Source organism: Acomys russatus, chromosome 8 (assembly GCF_903995435.1).
Source record: "Acomys russatus chromosome 8, mAcoRus1.1, whole genome shotgun sequence".
NCBI lineage: Eukaryota > Metazoa > Chordata > Mammalia > Rodentia > Muridae > Acomys > Acomys russatus.
The window spans coordinates 74,521,231-74,541,839 of NC_067144.1; the positions used below are offsets into that span (position 1 = coordinate 74,521,231).

A 20,609-nucleotide genomic window follows, 5' to 3' on the forward strand; every position below is an offset into this window, starting at 1 on the left:
TAAAAAGAAAGAAAAGTGAGGCAGAGCGGCATGCACTGTAACTCTAGCACTCAGAGGCAGGGGAGGGGGGAGGACGTGGAGTGTGAGAGAACACTACAGACGAAGCAGAGCAGATCCTATCTCAGAAAGCCCAAAGGGGGAAATGTGATTTAAAATAAAAGTAATCTGTTAAAGACAGAGAAGAAAAAGAAACTCAGGTAAATTAGTAAAAGTGGTCTTAGCAGTAAAAGAACTAATGATAAATTTATAGAATTTTAAAAATGAATAAATGCTTACAGTGTGGCTCTCAAGTTCAGCGATTTTTTCAGGTTCTTCAAACCCCAAGAAATACATTCTGATTACATGATCAGTGCTACCCGTAGCTAAAAACATACCACCTGAAACAAAACGTTAAAGTTTAAAACTGTAGTTTGCAACAAACGCACTAACAAACACACTTCTATGCATACAAGAAAGTTCTCTCACTCCAAAATTACCGTCATCTCCATCCATCTGTCCTCCAGTTCCTCAAGTAAGCTTACAAAGCCTCAATGAAAAAGCTACTCCCACTGGGCTTTACTAACACACACAGCAGTGCTACACTGCGCGTCAGTGCCTAAAGCCCAGGAACAAGGCAAATGCTTCCGTGTGCAGAGTGCACCTGAACCAGTGTCACTCACTTCCTGAGGAAAAAGCACTAGGCCTAGTCTACAAAATTTGCCAAACAAGTCCACTGTACAAGAAGAGAATAAGGAGAACAATGTCATCAAGATTCTGTGTCAAATTTAAAAACATTTATTTAGGCAGAAAAAAAGAAAACAATATCCTACAACTAAATGGCCGCATAACCCTAGAGCACCTTATATGGACACTGCGGGCTTCCTTGCTGGGAATTCTCTCTTCCGTATCTGTGACTGAATTCGGTTAGACACCATAGAGGGAAAGAGCAGCATGGGAGGAGCGTCCTGTCACCTCTCCTTTATCAAGCCTACACCATGTCCTCTGTGTCTTTGTTCCCTTAAACCCAGTACTTAAAAATCTGTATTAAAAAAATCACTTAGTAAGCTCCAGAAACAATTCAAATGAGCATCGTACGTCATAGCTAATGACAGGAAGACAGAAGCACCTGTCTCCTTGCTGACTGAATCAACAGCGTCAGGTGTTATCTTACCAGCACTAAAGGAGGAACACAGCATCTGAACGCCAGGCCTCGGCTTCTCTGTGAACTTCAGGGGCCGTGGACTTGAAAAGAAGATGATATGTGCCTTTAGAACACACGTTAACACATTCAATTAGAGCACTGGAGGCTTATGTGTGGTCACTGAGTGTGCATCTGTGTGTGTACATATGGGGGCACACATGCCATGGGGCACTCACGGAGGTGAGGTGTGACTCAGGTCCTCAGGTCTCCAGAGCAGGCGCTCTTACCCTGAGAGCCACCTCGCTGGCCCTCACCATTCCTCAGACCTAGCACACTAACACTAGGCGATGCAGTCGACTGGTCACTCGCTGCTTGCGTGCAGCAGACCACATCTAGGTGAGGTCACAAGCGCCACATAAATGACACAAATTCAAGGGCGCCGTGACAGTGGACCTCCATGTGGGTGCGATGGAACAACAAGCTCCACCTCTGTGACGGGGTGTGCTATAAATTCACATGCAGCATTTGCTGCATATGCGTCATCTCCAGGATCTGTTCACCAACACGGCAACAACAACAAATGTACTTAAAAATCTCCCAATTTAAATCAAGACATACCCCTCAAGTTTCTGCCTTAATGTCACAAACTCTTAATCCCAGCACTCAGAAGGGGCAATCAGATCCCTGTGAGTTAAAGAGGCCAGCCTGGTCTGGTCTACATAGCAAGTTTTAAGCCAGCGAGAACTATATAGTGAGACCATCTAAAAAAAATTTTTTTTCCTTAATTATTTGACAAGTTCTCCGCAAATCAAACGAAGGATCAGGTTCCCACGGTCCATGAACATCACTAGACTGAGAACTCAACTCTCAGCTGTAGCCACTGTTCTCCAAGCAAAAGTTCTTGAATCCAGGGCTACTGCCTAGATTTCTGATTACATACCTAACCCTCCATTCTATCATCTTTTAAATTAGTATTATTTGAATTTGCTTAAACAAAGATGAGCAAAGGGAAAAAAAATCCTTTAACCCTTTCTGGTACAGTGAAATTGATATAAAGCACAGGCAGTAACAAATTAACTTCAGGAGAATGAAATTTCCTTTTAGATAGTCACCTCTACATTAAAGAGAAACTACCACATAAAATCACTCACCTGAGCCAGTCCGTGGTGGCTCACACCTTTAATCCCAGCACTTGGGAGGCAGAGGCAGGTGGATCTCTGTGAGTTTGAAGCCAGCCTGGTCTACAAAGTGAGTCCAGGACAGCCAGGGCTACAGAAAGAAACATTGCCTTGAAAACCTCAAAAATCACTCACCTGAACTTCAAAGACTCTAAATCCCACTGCCAAAAGCAAACAGTCCCATCAGCACCAGTAGAAACCATGTACCTCTGAGGTCCTTTGGCCATTGGGCTAAACTGAAAATCAAAAACACGTATGAATCACCTTCCAGAGTTTCTCCTTAGTTTAAACCTTAGCAGTTGCCCCAAGCTCACATCGACCAACATGCTAAGTAAATTAGAAACTCAAACTACAGGTGAGGTGGCAGCTCACAACTGTCTAAACTCTAAGATCTGACACCTTCACACAGACACACACACAGGCAAAACACAAATGAACATTTTTTTTAAGTTGCTGACAGCCTATAGCTGGGCAAAGTAGAAGGTGAGACTTCTTGGTAGGGAGAAAGATTGTGGGCCTGGAAGGCAGCTGGCCACCTGGCTGGATGAGATGAGGTGGATGGGTTAACTTAGATGAGCTGGTTGAAGGCTTAACTTAGATAAGGTCCTGGCAACTTTATTTTTATGGTCTGAAGGCCACCCTAGGCCTTAGCTTTTCTTCACCAGGAGACATAAGCCACAGGTCTTTAACAGTACATGTTATCTCACATGTGGTTCTAAAGAGTTTTCAAAATGAGTCAACAAGAACCAGAAAGATTTTGACATAGACTTTGTCATGGTCAAGTCCTAGCTTTAGAATACTGAAGCACACAGACCCGAGCCTCAATACTAACACTACTCAGGTAAAACTCAAACCCAAGGACGGAAAGTATACGGGCATAATGACAAATGGAAAAACAAAGTCAGACCCAAGTAGGAGACAAAGGTGCCATCTTACACGTGGTGGCAAACAATGGGAGGTCAGACACTGGAGACGGAAACACAAAGTACATGGCAAAGACACCATGACTTGGCCACCTTACAAAATAAACAGAGCTAAAGACAACACCAAGTTCTACTGAAACATCAGAGTAAGAAAGACATTTGTAGCTGGGTGGTGGCGGTGGCAGTGGCAGCACACGCCTTTAATCCCAGCACTCGGGAGGCAGAGGCAGGAAGGCTGATCTCTGTGAGTTCGAGGCCAGCCTTATCTACATAAACAATGTAGTTCATAAACAACCTGGGATCCATGAAGAAACCCAGTCTGGAAAAAACAAACCAACCAACAAAGACAACTGTATTTGGCAGGTATACAGTGTGCTATCCAACAAGTTAGCTGGGCAGTGGTGGCACTGCAGAGGCAGGTGGATCTGAGGCAAAGCTAGCCTGGTCTATAAGTGAGTCCCAGGCCTACACAGAGAGATCCTGTCTCAAAAACCAAGCAAGAGAAAAACTGGAAACTGGGCTGAGGCAACAACACAAAAACAAGGCTTCCTAGGCCTTGAGCCCAGAAAAACCAGAAATGCTGAGCCTGCGGTGTCTATAAAAATGCTCTGACTCAAGTCACATGTGTTCTGCATCAAACGTCTAGACACAAAGTCGCTGGCCAGTTTCACTCCATCAGAGCTTCACTAACCCTGCCTGGAGTGAGACACTGTTTCTTACAGCTGTCAGGCAGTGCTGCCGCCCTGACAGTCTCACTTTGTATCCTTGGTCAGCTCTACATCACTATGTAACCCATGTGCTTTCTGAATTAGTGATCCTCCTCAACGCTGGGGTTACCAAGCACTGTGCACCACATCCACGCCATCTAATCTTAATCTGTCCTTGCTAACCTTTACTGTGTGCATGTGCACGCTCCACGTCTTTTACAATGATTTCTGCTGAAAAGATTCCAATTACACGGAGTCCTGCGGAGCCCGTGCAGAGCTGGCGTCTCAGGGTGACACTCCAGCAACAGCAGCGGCTACAACCTCTCTTATGGCCAGGAATTCTCAAGCCCTGGCCATAAGCATACTACAACAGAGCAGACTTAAGCTACACAGGAAAATGGAACCATCTCTGTACTTTCAATCAAATCCAAATCAAAGACAGCAACACATGTCACTAGAAGCCTTATAACCCAGCTGACAGCCTAATTCAGCCTGAGAACAGGATTTAAAACAGTAACAGCACTAAGCAAGCCTGGCTCAGCGGCACACACCTATAAACTCAGCAAGTGCAGAGGCAGGTGGATCGCTGTGAATTCGAGGCCAGCCTGGTCTACAAAGGGAGTCCAGGACAGCCAAGGGCACTCAAAGAAACCCTATCTCAAAAAAACAAAAACAAAACATAAATAATAGTAATTAAAGGTTGCGTGTGATGGCGCACACCTTTAATCCCAGCACTCAACAGGCAGATCGCTGAGTTCCAGGACAGCCAGGGCTAGCTAGCCCTGCAGGCCACTTCATAAACAGTGTACCACTGCTCTAGCTGAGAAAACTGAGAAACACAAAGCAAGGTGGTAAGCAATACAGAAAGCTACATCCAAAACACAGGCTACAGATGAGTAACCTAAATCCCTCCAACAGGAGACACCGGCAAGGAAGCAGCCAGCAGTGAGAGGTGGGACTCAAGTGTCCCTCAACACTACAGCAACCAACCACAAGCTCTATGTGCAAGCTCTCTTTTGCTCCCAATTCTAACTAAATAAAATCAATCTATTTACATGACAACTGCCGATTTTTACATTAACAAGCAGGTTGTTTCTCAAAGAAATGACTATGCTTTAGAATGACAAGATGAACCATTTACAGACGAACCGGACATTGGCAGAATCTGCTTTAGACACCAGCTCGCATGGTCAAGCAGGACTGGCCCACAGCTGACCGGCCACGGGGACCTCCTACAGTTTTCTACACTTCATGTAAGCTGAAAGCTACTTTCCACTTATTATAGAAAAAACATATTTAAAATAAATTTTAACAATTCATCCAAACCTACAAGTTCTGAACAGAAACAAAACCTCTTGCCAATTTGTAACAAGCTGTCATCCAATTCAATCACAAAGCAGCCAGTGAGTCACTCAGAAATCCTGGCTTATGTATTCTGTAAAAATACGTATCTGTGGAGCTAGAGGTGGCTCAGGTGTCAGCTCTCCCCGACTCACACAAAGGAGCTCGCAGACAGCCCTCAGGAGCACTGCATACACAATGGTGAACCAACACAGATGCAAACAAAACAACCGTAACACATAAATAACAATAAAATTTAAGAGTCGAGCGTGGTGGTGCACGCCACTCAGGAGGCAGAGGCAGGCAGAACGGGGTGAGTTTGAGGCCAGCCTGGTCTACAAAGCTATGTAGAGAAACCCTGTCTCGAAAAACCAAAATATAAAATAAATAAATAACTTTTAAGCTGGGCACAGTGGCTCATGCCTGTAATCGTAGTACAGAGGCCTCCCTGGTCTACAAAGTGAGTCCAGGACAGCCAGGACTACATACAGAAACCCTGTCTCGAAAAACCAAACAAACAAACAAACAAAAATAATATCCAAGTTTAAATCATATAATCACACCATTTTACTGTTTTTCAATTCCAAGTGTGTCACTAGGCGAGAGGCTACCTGCAAAGACGTGATTGAGCCCGTGTGTCCTTGCAGCACGGCAACTGGGGCGCACGTTCTCAGGCACCACACCCGAATGATCTTATCACAGCTTCCGGCAGCAATCAGCGTGTTCTCGTAGTTCACTGCCATGTCTGAAATTTCTGCAGAATGCCCTCTTAACGTAGACAACAAGCGCCCATTATGTGTTGACCATATCTTTACCAAACAATCATCTGAACCCTAAGAAAAAGCAACACCCCAATACAAATGTTAAACTCAAAGAACAGACCCGACACCACCCAGGCTGTTAAGCCCTCCCCTTCCAGGCAAACACTGCGCAGGGCTGCTGTCAGCAGGAAGCCCAGAGAAACACTGTCTCCGGGTCAGACTCCTCTGTGAGCTGTTTTCACAACGTTCTCTCCCTATAACGCAGTGGGTCCCACCCGACGCTCACAGGTCACCAACCTACACTGGACAGACCTAGATTCCCGGGACCAGACAACATACTGTAGTGAAAACAGCATTCTAGTTTCAAATAAGCGAGCAAGAGTCTCAGATGTACAGCCTCAAACCAGGCAGCATTCAGCACAGCTCAGTACATTTTTTTTTAAAGATGTATTTATTTATTATGTATACAATGTTCTATCTGCATGTACAGAGGGCACCAGATCTCATTACAGATGGTTGTGAGCCACCATGTGGTTGCTGAGAATTGAACTCAGGACCTTTGGAAGAGCAGTCAGTGCTCTTAACCTCTGAGCCATCTCTCCAGCCCCTGCTCAGTACATTTTTAATCCACTTACAAACTTTTCTCAAAGCCGAGCAGTGGTGGTGCACGCCTTTAATCCCAGCACTTGGGAGGCAGAGACAGGCGGATTGCTGTGAGTTCAAGGCCAGCCTGGTCTACAAAGTGAGTCCGGGACAGCCAAGGCTACACAGAGAAACCCAAAACTTTTTTTCTCCTAAATAGTTTGGAAATAATCACTTGAACACAGTTGCTTTATAATGAGCGTCTCCCTAAATCAGGGACTAGTCTATGCAAGCACGAGTCATCACGCATGATCTATCTGGGAATTCTGACTGGGGGGGCACGGAGCATGTTTATTTATGCTAAATATTAATATCGATGTAACTTGTAACTTAATTCCTAAAGTCTCAAATCGGCTGAGAGAAACTTTCAGTCGTGTGTTTCGTCCTATTTGAAAACAGCGCCTCTGTGCCGACAGCTGCAGACAGCCCAGCGGTCTTCGTGTTCTGGAACCACCGCTCTCAAACAACCCTAGCTGACTACACTGCGCTATCACTTGAAATGTTAGGCTATAAACCTTGAGGCCCTGCAGACCTACATGACGGGGAAGCAGCAGACTTAGGCTTCTCTAAGATGTGCTAGAAGGTTCTGAAGCACACTGCAACACTCAGGGTACTCACTGTGAAGATTCTATGTCCTGTCCTATCAAAGGCTACGCAGTACACAGCAGACAGATGTCCCAGAATCCTCCTGTGCATCTTTATGTGCTGGTACATAGTTCCTGGGAACGCTCTGCTGAAAGTGCAACACCCTGTGAGCTGTTTCCCACGATGGATCTCCACTAGGAAATAAAAACAACAGAGACGGTTAAGGGGGAGCCAATACCTAAAAACCAAAACGGATCCAAACAGCTTCTAGAGGGTAACCAAGCCCAGCAGACGTGTGCCCTGTCCTCACTTCCGCTGTGCTACAGTCACCTTACAGGCGTGCACCCTGTCCTCACTTCCGCTGTGCCACAGTCACCTTACAGACGTGCGCCCTGTCCTCACTTCCGCTGTGCCACACGTCACCTTACAGCCGTGCACCCTGTCCTCACTTCCGCTGTGCCAGTCACCTTACAGCCGTGCACCCTGTCCTCACTTCCGCTGTGCCACAGTCACCTTACAGCCGTGCGCCCTGTCCTCACTTCCGCTGTGCACAGTCACCTTACAGCCGTGCGCCGTCCTCACTTCCGCTGTGCCACAGTCACCTTACAGACGTGCGCCCTGTCCTCACTTCCGCTGTGCCACAGTCACCTTACAGGCGTGCACCCTGTCCTCACTTCCGCTGTGCCACACGTCACCTTACAGGCGTGCTCCCTGTCCTCACTTCCGCTGTGCTATAGTCACCTTACAGGCGTGCACCCTGTCCTCACTTCCGCTGTGCCACACGTCACCTTACAGACGTGCGCCCTGTCCTCACTTCCGCTGTGCCACACAGCACCTTACAGACGTGCGCCCTGTCCTCACTTCCGCTGTGCCACACGTCACCTTACAGACGTGCTCCCTGTCCTCACTTCCGCTGTGCCACACGTCACCTTACAGACGTGCGCCCTGTCCTCACTTCCGCTGTGCTACACAGCACCGTCTGTTGTGTGCACTCATTTCTCAGTTCTCCTAAGTCAGGCAGGAGTCTGGGACTCAGTGCGTACACTTCTGCAGCAACACTCTATCTACCCGCGCTTCCTCTGCATGTTCAGCCTTCATGAAACTCAAGACAGTGTTGGCATCGCAAGGGCAACCTTACTCACCGAGACTCGGTGGGGAGCCGTAATTCACAGGCATTTCAGGAGGTCTTCCTCTGTGAAGAGCGGCAAAGGCAGAGCCCTTCCACACTGTGTGCCTGCAGTCTTTAAAATGAATTTTAGATACACATAAAATCTTGAAAGTTAACCCAAAGAACGATTTTATAGAATACTTACGTATATTGTAATAAACTGTTTATTCAAAGTTTTACCAACTAATATACTATTTCTGAGGGGCACCGGACACCTCAGGTACAGCAGCGACCCTGACAGCACAACACTTTACAGTCCACGTACAGCAGCTCACGGAGCCCTCACAACAACCCTGTGAGGTAGGTGTTTGTGCCCGTTTACAGAGGAGGGCACTGCGGCTCACGGGGTCCAGGGCCTCTGAGGAGAGTCACTGCAGGTGACACTAGGAGGGCTTTACTGTTCACTGCAGAGCAGCACACAGCATTGAAGATGAGCAGTCTCATCACGCTGACCCCGGGTTTCAAAAGTGGAGAATGTTAAAATATTCTGATGCACCTAAAAGCCTGTAACCTGACACACTCGGTCTGAAATGTGTTTGGCCAGTACTGCCTTGCCTTGAGTTCAATAGGAGAACGGGGGAGTTCAAGTCAAACAGCTTCCCACGTCAGGGTGGAAGGCGGGCAGCTCTTCAGAGAAGAGCTCATGCACAGGCTGTGTGTGAGCCTTCCAAAGCTGCGCCGCACCCAGATCAGAAGGAACCGCACTAAGAGGAGTAGCTGCCCTCTCCTCAGGACACAGAACACTACCGGCCAACACAGACCTCGTGCTCCGCTCCCCCTTCACAACTGCACAACAAAGCAGAGGCTATACTGAGCCTCAGGTGCCCCAAACTCACAGGCATGCCATGTTTTGCATGAATGGAATGGTTCCTCTCACACTAGCACAAAACAGGAGCAGAAATAGGGCCCCTTGCCGAAGCCTCTAAGTCTGACAGTTCTCACACAGGCCTCATCACAAAACAACACTAAACTGGACTCAAGGAAAATGAAAATGTGCTACCCAACCAATTGTTGTCAAAGAACTAACCAAAGGAGATTTACAAAGTCAACGGGAACGCCGAAAAGGAAGCTGGGAGTTCCCTGATTAGCCACAGTGCGGCAAGGCTAGGGGGCACTATGAAACGACTAGGGCTGGCAAGCTGGGCTGGCATGACACCAAGAAGCAAAACAGGTCCGTTCTCAGTCAGGCTTGGCACTACAGGAGCACCTAAGAGGCAGCATCTCATCAGCAACAGCTTGTAACAGAAACGGTCCCAGTGAAACTCAAGGATGCCAAGATCAAAAGCAACACATGTGCCCATTAGCAGTGTAGCCACATGTATGCATATAGCTTATCACACAGGTACTCAGTCTAAGTCAGCTATATGAAGCTAACAGACAAAGTATAGCAGTTCCAAATAGTTCCTAGCTCATAACTTAGCCAAAAAAAAAAAAAAGTTAGTAAAAAAGAAAAAGAAATCATACAAGTTTACATTTTTGGTGCATGTTTTTCAAGCTGCTACCATTTTTTTGTTGTTGTTGTTGTTAAACTCACTTCTCCATATAACAAAGGACTTTTAAGATCTAAGGATCAGAAGAAATCATTCTAGCATTAAAGAGTTTATTAGACGTACATAATCACATCCATTGAAGTCATGAGTGCACTACAAAATGGAAAAATCAAAGACTCACATTGATAAAAACCTCAAGCACATCTTAAATTCAAGCGTTTCGGCTTAACATCTGTCTTTATCAATTTTTGAAATGCAAAAGGACCCATAAACACACGGTAAAATTCAAAGATCTGCACTAATTGCAGAGAGCTCATCGTCCACGACATCAGTTACATCATCACCTTGCACAGTGCTTACACAGCTTCAGAAGCACAGCGCAGCTACTGACACAAAGCACAACACGTCTTCAAACTAAGGTACCTTTTGCAGTACGGAGCAAAGACTGCCTTCCTGCACCAAGCAGAGAAGTGACTCTGGGAACGCTGGGTGGGACTTCTCTATCCAGCATTGGGCCGAGGCGCTGACAGATCTGCAGCAGGTGATCAGGAGCCACATGCTTATTGGACAAGACCTGGTTACAGAGTTAAAATGTTAATAACAACACTGCATACAGCAGTGCCCAAATATTTTATATATGCTCATCTGTTAAAATGTGAAAACCAAAAAAAAAAAAACAAAAACAAAAACAAAAAAAACCCAAAAGTGAGAACTACAAAACACAGCAAGAAAAATTAGACAATGCAAACAGTAAACTGTCTAAAAATTGAACTCTAATCAAAGTCCAATTATTTTTCCTTACAGAAATTGACAATTTTATTTTATTTTATTTGAGACAGGGCTTCTCTGTGTAGCTGTCCTAGAACTCCTTAAGACTACGCTGGCCTCAGACTCAGAAGATCCACTTGCCTCTGCCTCAGAGTGCCGGGGGCAGAGGGAATAGAGGAGTGCACCAGGGGATGGTTTTATTCTAAAACTGAAATGCAAATGACATAAAAAAGCCAAGTCAATCTTTTTTTTAACTTTTTTTTTTTTTTTCCAAGACAGAGTTTCTCTGTGTAGCCTTGGCTGTCCTGGACACTTTGTAGACCAGGCTGGCCTGGAACTCACATTGATCCGCCTGCCTTTGCCTCCTGAGTGCTGGGATTAAAGGCGTGCGCCACCACTGCCCGGCCCCCAAGTCAACTTTAAAAGCGGCAAACAGTCCTGCATTTCAAGACTTGTTACAGAGGTGTAGCACTTAAGAGGGTGGTGTCAGAGAAGACACCATGGGATGACCTAGCGTGCAGAGAGCCTGATGTGCTTCTACAGCACCCATTTCTGACGACGGTGTAAACTCGATTCAGCACAGAAGATATCTCCAATAAATGGTGCTGGAACAAGGACATGCACTATTTCTCAAAAAGCAGTCAATTAAAAATAATTTAAAAAACAAACAAACAAAAACTTTGTTTTGCCTGGATTCCATGGAACAGGAATTACAGACAGTTATGAGCTGCCATGTGGGTGCCGGGAATGGAACCACCTGTCGTCCTTCACAAAAGGATGTCACGGCCCCTGAGCACCGAGTCACAGCCTCTCCAGGCCCTATGTGGATGAACAGCTTCTTTTCAATTAAGGTAAAAACCAATTTTCAGTAACAGATGGATTAAGTAAATATACAATGCCATTATAACATTTAGCAGTAAAAAGAAATTAAGCCAAGCACAGCTAAAATCCCAATTGGAAGGCAGAACTCAAGTCCAAGATCAACTTGATCTACATATTAAGATCCAAGCCAGCCATGGTTGAGTAGACTGAAAAGACCAAGAAAAGATGGCCCCACACCTCTGCATGTGGGTCTCCCTGCGACCCTTCGCTACAGTGCCTCATGCTGTGGTGACCCCAGCCATGATATTACTTCTTTGCTGCGTCATCACTTTAATCTGCTACTGTTCTGAATCACACTGGAAATGCCGGTGTGCAGGGCGTCTGCTAGGTGACCCCAAAGGTTGACAACTTCTGAACTAGACTGAGTAGATCATTTACAAAAGCAAAGAGAAAGCCGGGTAGTGGTGGCACACGCCTTCAATCACAGTACTTGGGGGCAGAGGCAGAGGGATCGCTGTGAGTTCAAGGCCAGCCTTGTCTACAAAGTGAGTCCAGGACAGGCAAGGCTACAGAGAGACCCTGTCTCGAACCCCCCACCCCAAAAAAGAAAAACAACATCCAGCTTTTATCAAAGTCAACACTGTAAATAGAATCATTAGACAGAATGTTAACTACACTTGAATAAAAACTAGCCACAAGAGAAAACACAAAGAAAACTGTAACTTTTAACTCATAAAGATGTCACCATTAGATGGCATGCATGCACCTGGAATAGAACTGACCGATATATACACAGATAAACATCATCTATGGGGGGGGGGGGGGGTAGGGAGGAAGGGAGGGAGAAAGGGAGGGAAGGAGGGAGGGAGGGAAAGACAGAGCGAGAGTGAGTGTACACTGGCCTTGAACGCAGAGGCATGTGCTACCATGCCCAGTTTCTTTGTTTTTATTTTCAGACAATTTCATTTGTAGCCTTGGCTGGCCTTGAACTTGCAGCTTTCCTCTGCCTCAGCCTCCACAGTGCTGGTGTGGTAGGTGCAGGCCACCACATTCAGCTTTATTCTCGCTGGCTATTTGAATCCTTATGCCCAGCACCTACAGTGACAAACCGCACTGGGCAGGATGACCATACACTCAGGGTGGCAGGCGTCAGCCCAGTGACATCAACAACTTAAAACTCTGGGACACACACCTCCAGAGAAACCCTGATACATCCTCAACTATTGGTTAACAACCACATCTCTCAATTATCAAATATAAAACAGCCTGAATCCAACATAAACGTATTATTTATGAAGGGTGACAGAAGTTATAAAGTATCTTTCAACTTCTCAACTCATCTCCCCCACCACCAGGCAAACATGCCAACAAAAAACTTACAAGACACATCAAATCTAGTGGTCTTCGGATGTTGGGTCTTTTATTAACACTCTGCTTGAATTATGTAAACAACTCTAAAAATTCTTAGTACACAGGATTGGATAATTCAGTACTTAGAAACACGGGGGGACTGAAACCCAACGATGAGGGGCCTGACGTGCCGGGCGTGGCGGCCCACACCTTTAACCCCAGCACGTGGGAGGCAGAAGCGTGCAGGCACATGTTAGCTGGAGGCTGGTGTGGACTGTGGGACACCCCCTCACCCCGCCTGTCTATATACACACAGCCTGGACAGGCTTAGCAGAACAAGTCTTGAGTCGGAGGCTGTAGGCTTGTCTGCCTGTCTGGGTGGGTGTTGGTGGTTTACAGCTCGGAGGATTTAACCCAGAGCTTCACACATGAACAGGAAGACCCTACAACCAAGCTCCATCATTAGCACCATGACCATGCAACGACACGAGGCCTTGTTCGCAAAATAAATAAATCTAAAAATAAAAGCAAGTTGTTAATGTTTTGAGCATAATGGTTCCTGTTTTGATTAATAAAGATGTGTCTGGGGGCTGGAGAGATGGCTCAGCAGTTAAGACCATTGACTGCTCTTCCAGAGGTCCTGAGTTCAATGCCCGGCTCACAACTGTCTGTAACTCCAAAATCTGACACCTTCACACAGACATACATGCAGGCAAAACACCAACGCAAAGAAAGAAAGAGAGAAAGGAGAGAGGGAAGGAAGGAAGGAAGGAAGGAAGGAAGGAAGGAAGGAAGGGAAGAAGGTAAAAAAAAGCGTGAGCCAGCCAGGTATGGTGGCGCTGTCTGTTAAGGCCAGCGTCTGGGAGGCAGAGGTAGGTGGATCTCTCCAAGATTAAGGCCAACCTGGTCTATAAAGCAAGACTAGGACAGCCAAGGCTACACAGAGAAACCCTGTCTCAAAAAACAAACAAACAAACAAACAACAAAACAAAAACGAAATAAAGATGTGTGTAACGGAAGTTTTGGGTTTTTTCTAAGCTCAGTTGTTAGGTAAATGTTTTCGTTTTGCCAGCCGTGGTGGCGCACACCTTTAATCCCAGCACTCCAAAGGCAGAGAGGGAGGTGGATCGTTGTGAATTTGAGCCTTACAAAGCGAGTCCAGGACGGCCAAGATAACATAGAGAAAAACCCCATCTCGAAAAACCAAAATAAATAAATAAATATTTTTTTGTTTTAATCTCAAGTGTGGAATTTCATCTTTAGTTTGTCCAGAGCTATAAATTGCCTCATGTGGAGTGCAGCTTTTGCCAGCTGGTAAGCCCTTCCTCGCGTAGCACACAGAAGGCCTGCTCTAGGGCTCTCAGGATATGAGAGCCTAGAAAGAGCGCAGTGTGACATGCAGTGTTGGCTTGTGGTGTGTAGCAGTTCGAAGAGACCAGAGACGATGTGTGGCGGTTTGGAGCAGACAGATGGAGAGAAACGCTTGGGGTGCAGCAGTACGGAAGACACTGCTGGCTGCTTCTGCTATTAACAGAGACTGGTAGAGCCTCTAAGACCCTTCAACCCTAAACAGCTGGAAGAAGTGAAGGGGCCTCCTCTCCCAACTAACCTTCTCCTATGAAAGCTTAGGAGGTTGGAAGGGAGGTTGAGGCCTAAACACCCCCAATAAAGTACAGTTTTAAAAAAAAGCACTACGCCTTTAATCCCAGCACTCGGGAGGCAGAGGCAGGCGGATCACTGTGAGTTCGAGGCCAGCCTGGTCTACAAAGTGAGTCCAGGATGGCCAAGGCTACACAGAGAAACCCTGTCTCGAAAAACCAAAAAAAAAAAAAAAAAAAAAAAAAAAGAAAGAAAGAAAGAAAGAAGAAAGAAAAACAAAAACAAGAGACATTTATCCTGGAGATTAAAAACCTCAGTGATCAGGTGAGTAGCACAACCAGGCCCTGTGACCCAGCTGTTCACCAGCAGTCTTCACACACAGCTAACACAGGTGCTAATGCTGCTTATCCATGTGGTAGTGACCCAGCCAAGTGCCCTCCCTTGATTAGGATAACAGCATTCATAAAGATCTGCTATCTTAAGACCCTATAAAGGTAAACTGACTTATCGAGTCCTTTATAGCAGCGATCTTACAAATACCGACGACTTTAACCTCAGCACTCCAGAGACACATCGCTGTGATTCAGGCCAGCCAGAGCTACAAAGTGAGCTACGCTGATAACAATGTGCTTACCTTTTTTTTTTTTTTGACAATTTATTTACATTTAACGTGACTGCATGTATGTCTGTGTGAAGGTGTCAGATCTTGTTAAGTTACAGACAGTTGTGAGCTGCCATTGGGTGCTAGGAATTGAACCTGGGTCTTCTGGAAGAGCAGCCAGTGATCTTAACCATTGAACCAAATGATTCTTACCAAAGGATCAGAACCACCAAGGAGAAGGAGTATGAGAAATACTGTGAGCAAACAATCAGATAAAGGCAAGTGACAAATCTCTCAATCTCTTTAATAAAATAGCAGTACAGAGAATAAAATGCTAAAGGTATTAAGATTGGGCAGGGGAGGGACCTGGAGGAGAGAGCAGTCGGGATGTGAATTTTTTAAAAAAGGCTTTCAGATCATACTCACGCCAAGCACTGCATTGCACACTTGTAAACTCAACACTTTCTGAGTTGGGGGAAGAAGATCAGGAACTACTGAGGTCATCCAAAACTGCACACTTCCAATGCTTGGTAACCTGGGCTACATGAGACCCTGCCGTAAGTCACCCAACATGCAAAAATGTTTATAAAGGCATTTGGAGAAGCCTGTGATGCAGGCACGCAGGAAGCTGCATCTGGCTGGGCTGTGTCCCTCAAGAAGAAATGGCACAGTGGAATACAACTGTAACCCCAGCACTTCCAGGCAGAAACAGGAAAACCAGGAGCTCTAGGCCAGCCTGTCTCAAAACAACAGTGTATATATGTATAGATTTGCTTCAAAATATTCCAGGTGAGACTGGCACGAGTGCTCAGAGAGTAAACATGACCCACACAGTGGAACACCACCCTCCAAACTGTCTCAATTGCAACTCACCCAAATGCCTTCCCCACACACAGCAAATAAAAGTAACTTACAAAACAAACTACAGGAGGGGAGAGATAGCTCAGCAAGTAAAAGCACCAGAACCACCTCTAAGTATTCTGACCATCAGAGTCCTGCCAGGGCATGCAGGTGAGTACACACAATGCCAGCAGTCACAAGACTTACTAGGCAGAACTTGCTTAGAGAGCAACTCAATGACACAGCAATGCAGTGAGAACCTCCCTGTCCACAGGCCTTCACTAGGGAGAACGTGTCAGTCCACAGGCCTTCACTAGGGAGAACGTGTCAGTCCACAGGCCTTCACTAGGGAGAACCTCCAGTCAACAGGCCTTCACTAGGGAGAACGTGTCAGTCCACAGGCCTTCACTAGGGAGAACGTGTCAGTCCACAGGCCTTCACTAGGGAGAACCTCTAGTCCACAGGCCTTCACTAGGGAGAACGTGTCAGTCCACAGGCCTTCACTAGGGAGAACCTCCAGTCCACAGGCCTTCACTAGGGAGAACGTGTCAGTCAACAGGCCTTCACTAGGGAGAACCTCCAGTCAACAGGCCTTCACTAGGGAGAACGTGTCAGTCCACAGGCCTTCACTAGGGAGAACCGATATTGTGCTGATTTATCATGGGTAACAGCTCACTAGTGACTGGGTCACCAACCAGCTTCGCTACTGGAAATCTTCACTGATAGTAATACAAATTATTGCCTCAAACAGAAACTAACACTAGAGTAGCAAACTGGTAAATTACAAGCTGCTAGTATGTAGGGGACAATTCCCATTATGAGTATGCTAGGAATAGCACAAATCAAATCACTAAACACCAAACACAAGAGCATTTGGAAGTCTAAGCTACACATCCATCCTCAATAGAACAGCAACAACAGTCTAGGCCAGCGAGATGCCCCAGTGCCTGCCTGAGTTCCACCTCCCACCACACACAGGTGACCTCTGACCCCACACCTGCCCATTCTCAACCACCATCGAAAAGAAAGGGGGTAAGAAAAACTATACCAAGCAGTCACCAGTCAGAAGGTGACAAGTGACATGAGCTGTTCAGTCAGGACAGAAGACGCTTATAGCATGACATCTGCAGTAATGCAAGCCCTCCCTAGTCGGTCTCTTCTCCCAGAGCAGGACAGCAGTGCCAACAACAGCTTTGAGTTGTTTGTTTTTTCTTCAAAGGATGTGTTATATTAACACAAGTGAAGCTACTTAAATGTTGCCTAGACTTCCAAAGAGGTGACACAGGAGGGAGGAAGGCGTGTGGCCACGAGGCAGACTCCTGCCTGGCTGGGGCTGAGAGCAGCCAGAGCCCTTGTCTGCTGGGAAAGGTGTGTGGTAAAAACCACCTATGGGTACAGTACCAGGAGAGGCCTTGGACTCACACTCCAGCACACACACTCCAAGCCTTAAAACACACCTGGCTGAGCATGGTGGCTGGCGCACGCCTTTCATCATAGCACTCAGGAGGCAGAGGCAGGAAGATTGCTGTGAGTTCAAGGACAGCCTGGTCTACAAAGAGGATTCCAGGACAGCCAAGGCTACACAGAGAGACCCTGTCTTAAAGGAAAGAAAGAGAAGTATATTACGTGTGTTATGCCATGGCCTGAGGGTGAGCGGTAGAGGCCCACCTGTGGAAGTGTTTCTCTCCCTCATGCACATGGGTCTCCAGGGTTGAATTCCCAGTTAGGTTTGGCAGAACTACTTTTAAATAATAATAAGCCATCTTGCTAGCCTGAAGCATTTCCTCTTTAAAAAGTAATCCTAAAAAGACACATTAAGCAACAAGCCAGGATCCTTGCTGTAGTCAGCATCTCCACCTTTCAGGGCTCTGTAACACCTGGCTGAGGAAAGAACCGCTGTGGAGGGCTTACAGCAGGGTTCTCAACCGCCCCAGAGCTGTGGGCCTTTAACACTGTTCATGTTGTGGTGACCCCAACCTTAGAAGAACTGTTCTCACCGCTACTTAACTGCAATCTTACTACTGTTATGAACTGTGGTGTAAACACCTGGCATGTGACCACCAAAGGGATCGCGACCCCTGCACTCAAGCACTCCTAGCGATCCCGGTTCAATCCCCAGCCCTGAAAACGCAAACCATTTATACTTAACTGCTCACATATATGAAAAATCCTGGGCTGACTTTCTGATCACTACTCTTAAACATAGGACACACGGTGAAGTCCATGTGACAGACCTCTCCTTTAACAACCCCCCCCCCCCAAAAACAGGACTGCAAGCCACAGCCAAACTGGCCCCTGTAGAAGTCCCTGCAGTTCATCAAGTACCTTCCGTAACAAGCATGCTAGTGTGGGCTAACAAATCTTTTGACTTCTCTCTCTCTCTCTCTCTCTCTCTCTCTCTCTTTTTTTTTTTTTTTTTTTTTTTTTTTTTGGTTTTCGGGACAGGGTTTCTCTGTGTAGCCTTGACTGTCCTGGACTCACTTTGTAGACCAGGCTGGCCTCGAACTCACAGCGATCCGTCTGCCTCTGCCTCCCGAGTGCTGGGATTAAAGGCGTGCGCCACCACGCCCGGCTTGACTTCTCTTTAAATTATCAATATCAAAAACATTTTTTTCCTGGAACGTTTGTGTTTCTCTAACGATAAACAAATCCCCCAAAACTTGTTAACTGTATAAAACTGAGTTATACACAGGAAGGTCTAAGCCAAGTGCAGGGAGAATAAGGGAAATACAGCAAGCCAGGCTCGCACACCTTTAGTCCCAGCTCCCGGAAGCACGTATCTCTGAGCTCAAAGGCAACATGGTCTACATAATGAGTTCCAGGCAAGCCAGAGGTGCGTGGTGACACGCTGCCTCAAAACAAAACAGATGGGCTGATGGATGTCAACTTAAAGCCTGTACTGCTACGTACAGAAAGTTCAAGTTCGGCTCCAGGGAGCAAAGGTTCTGCACTGACATCGTCACCAAGCTGAACGATTTGTGTCACGCAACTGGGGGGGGGGGGCGGAAGTTGGGGGTGACCAAGGGGCCATTCCTCTCTCCTATTCCCAAGGAACAAGTGGTCCGGAAGGTCTGGGCGGGGCAGGAGAGGAAGAGACCAATGAGAGCTGGAGATACTGGTGGGAACGGAGAGCATTGAGAGCGCCCCTCTGAGTGGCTGGCGCCGCACCTGGAGACCCGGCCGGGCCGCGAGCCAGGGCCGAACTGCCTGCGCCCCGCGCCGCCCCCAGGACCGTTTCCTGCCAAACCCGCCCCCCCATCCCTCACCGCGAGCCCTGGGGGGGGGGGGGAGTGTTGGGGAGGTGGGTCAAGGCCCGTGGCCCCGGGCAGCCAGGCCACCGTGGATCCCCCTCACCCCCCAACTCAACCCCGGCATCTCCGGGAGCGCAGCAGACAGACCCGGCTTGGGGAGGGGGGGGGGGACGCGGGCGCGCGGAGGACCCGGGGCGCTGCTCACCAATTCCTCGTAGCTCCTGCTGTGTTCGTTGCCCTCCCAATCCAACCTCTTCGGCAACAGCTGGAAAGACAGACAGACAGAGACACGAAAAGGCGTCCGAGTGACCACCGTGGCCGGGAGGCCTGGGCGGGGGCGTCGTGGGTGGCGGGGACGCGGGGGGCGGCTGACCCACCTGGTACTGCTCCAGCTCCTGCACCAGCACCTGTGGCAGAGACGCGCGGTCAGACCCCGCCGGCTGCGCCCTCCCTCCCTCCGGTCCGCCCTCCCTCCCTCCGGTCCGCCCTCCCTCCCTCCGGTCCCGTGGCCAGCGCTCACCTGCGCCGCTCGGCGACACGGGCCCGCCGAGAGGTAGCGGGCGATGAGGAAGTACAACTCTGCGGGGGGGAGAAGAAGACAGGGACACGGTCAGCGGCGGCCGCGCGGCGCCCGGCGGTGGGGAGATGGGGACGCGCGGCCGAGCCTTACCGGACTCGATGAGAGGCACCGGACGCCGGGCCGGCGAAGGCTCCGCCATGGCGGGGGCGGGGGGCAGGGGGGCAGCGGGCCAGCGAGCGAGCGAGCGAGCGGAGCGTGTAGGCCGCGCCGAGGCCTGGCCGACCGGGCCGGCGTACCGCCCCCCCCAGGCTCAGGCGCGCGCCGCCGCCATGCCGTGCGCGCCGACGCGTCCCACGGCAGGAAGTCGCGCGGGGCGAGCGGGGGGGTGGGGGGGAAGGGCGGGCGGCGGAGGGAGCGAGCGAGCGAGCCAAGTAGTCCCTCGGCGGGGAGCCCGGGCGGCGTGGCGGGACGCGGATGTGGCGCCCTCGCTCCGCGTCGGCGGCGTCCCCGCGAGAGGCGGGAGCGCGCGAGGGGCGGGGGCGAGCGAGCCGGGGCTGCGTCCGTGCGGGGGGGGGGCGAGGCCGGGAGCGCGCGCGGCGCGGATCCCTGCGCGCGGTGAGCCGCCCACCGGCCTTTGTGCGGCGGCGCGGAGAGCCAGGGCGGGGGGCGGGGCGGGGCGTGGGAGGATGGTCACCTGGGCCCGGCCTGAGGATCCCGAGGCCAGGGAGGAGCTCCGCGGGAGGAGGGCTGCGTCACCACCTGTCTCGCCGCGGGGTCTTCCCCCACTCCCCCGCAGCCAGCACACCGCGGAGGGTCAGGGAATGGCCCGGAAGGACGGTGGGAAGAGAGGCTGGGGCCACGCGTGTCACTCGTTGTACTGGCAGAGTTCCAGAATATCCCCTTAATTACCACGCCAGGCTCCTGGCCTAACCAGATCTGTTTC

General features: G+C 48.7%; 1 protein-coding gene across 1 annotated transcript in view; it reads right to left on the bottom strand.

The window, feature by feature from the left end:
- Brwd1 (bromodomain and WD repeat domain containing 1) overlaps window positions 1-19,899 on the bottom strand; it is a 76,064-nt gene extending 56,165 nt beyond the window's left edge. The window contains exons 1-11 of the mRNA XM_051150297.1: window positions 19,817-19,899; window positions 19,667-19,725; window positions 19,524-19,553; window positions 19,352-19,411; window positions 10,339-10,489; window positions 8,400-8,498; window positions 7,291-7,451; window positions 5,881-6,102; window positions 2,434-2,534; window positions 1,151-1,221; window positions 277-377 (exon numbers count right to left, since the gene is read on the bottom strand). Of these exons, the coding sequence (XP_051006254.1) occupies window positions 277-377; window positions 1,151-1,221; window positions 2,434-2,534; window positions 5,881-6,102; window positions 7,291-7,451; window positions 8,400-8,498; window positions 10,339-10,489; window positions 19,352-19,411; window positions 19,524-19,553; window positions 19,667-19,725; window positions 19,817-19,865 (1,104 nt within the window). The 5' untranslated portion in view covers window positions 19,866-19,899. The remainder of the gene's footprint in view (window positions 1-276; window positions 378-1,150; window positions 1,222-2,433; window positions 2,535-5,880; window positions 6,103-7,290; window positions 7,452-8,399; window positions 8,499-10,338; window positions 10,490-19,351; window positions 19,412-19,523; window positions 19,554-19,666; window positions 19,726-19,816) is intronic.
- Between the last annotated feature and the right edge of the window lie 710 nt (window positions 19,900-20,609).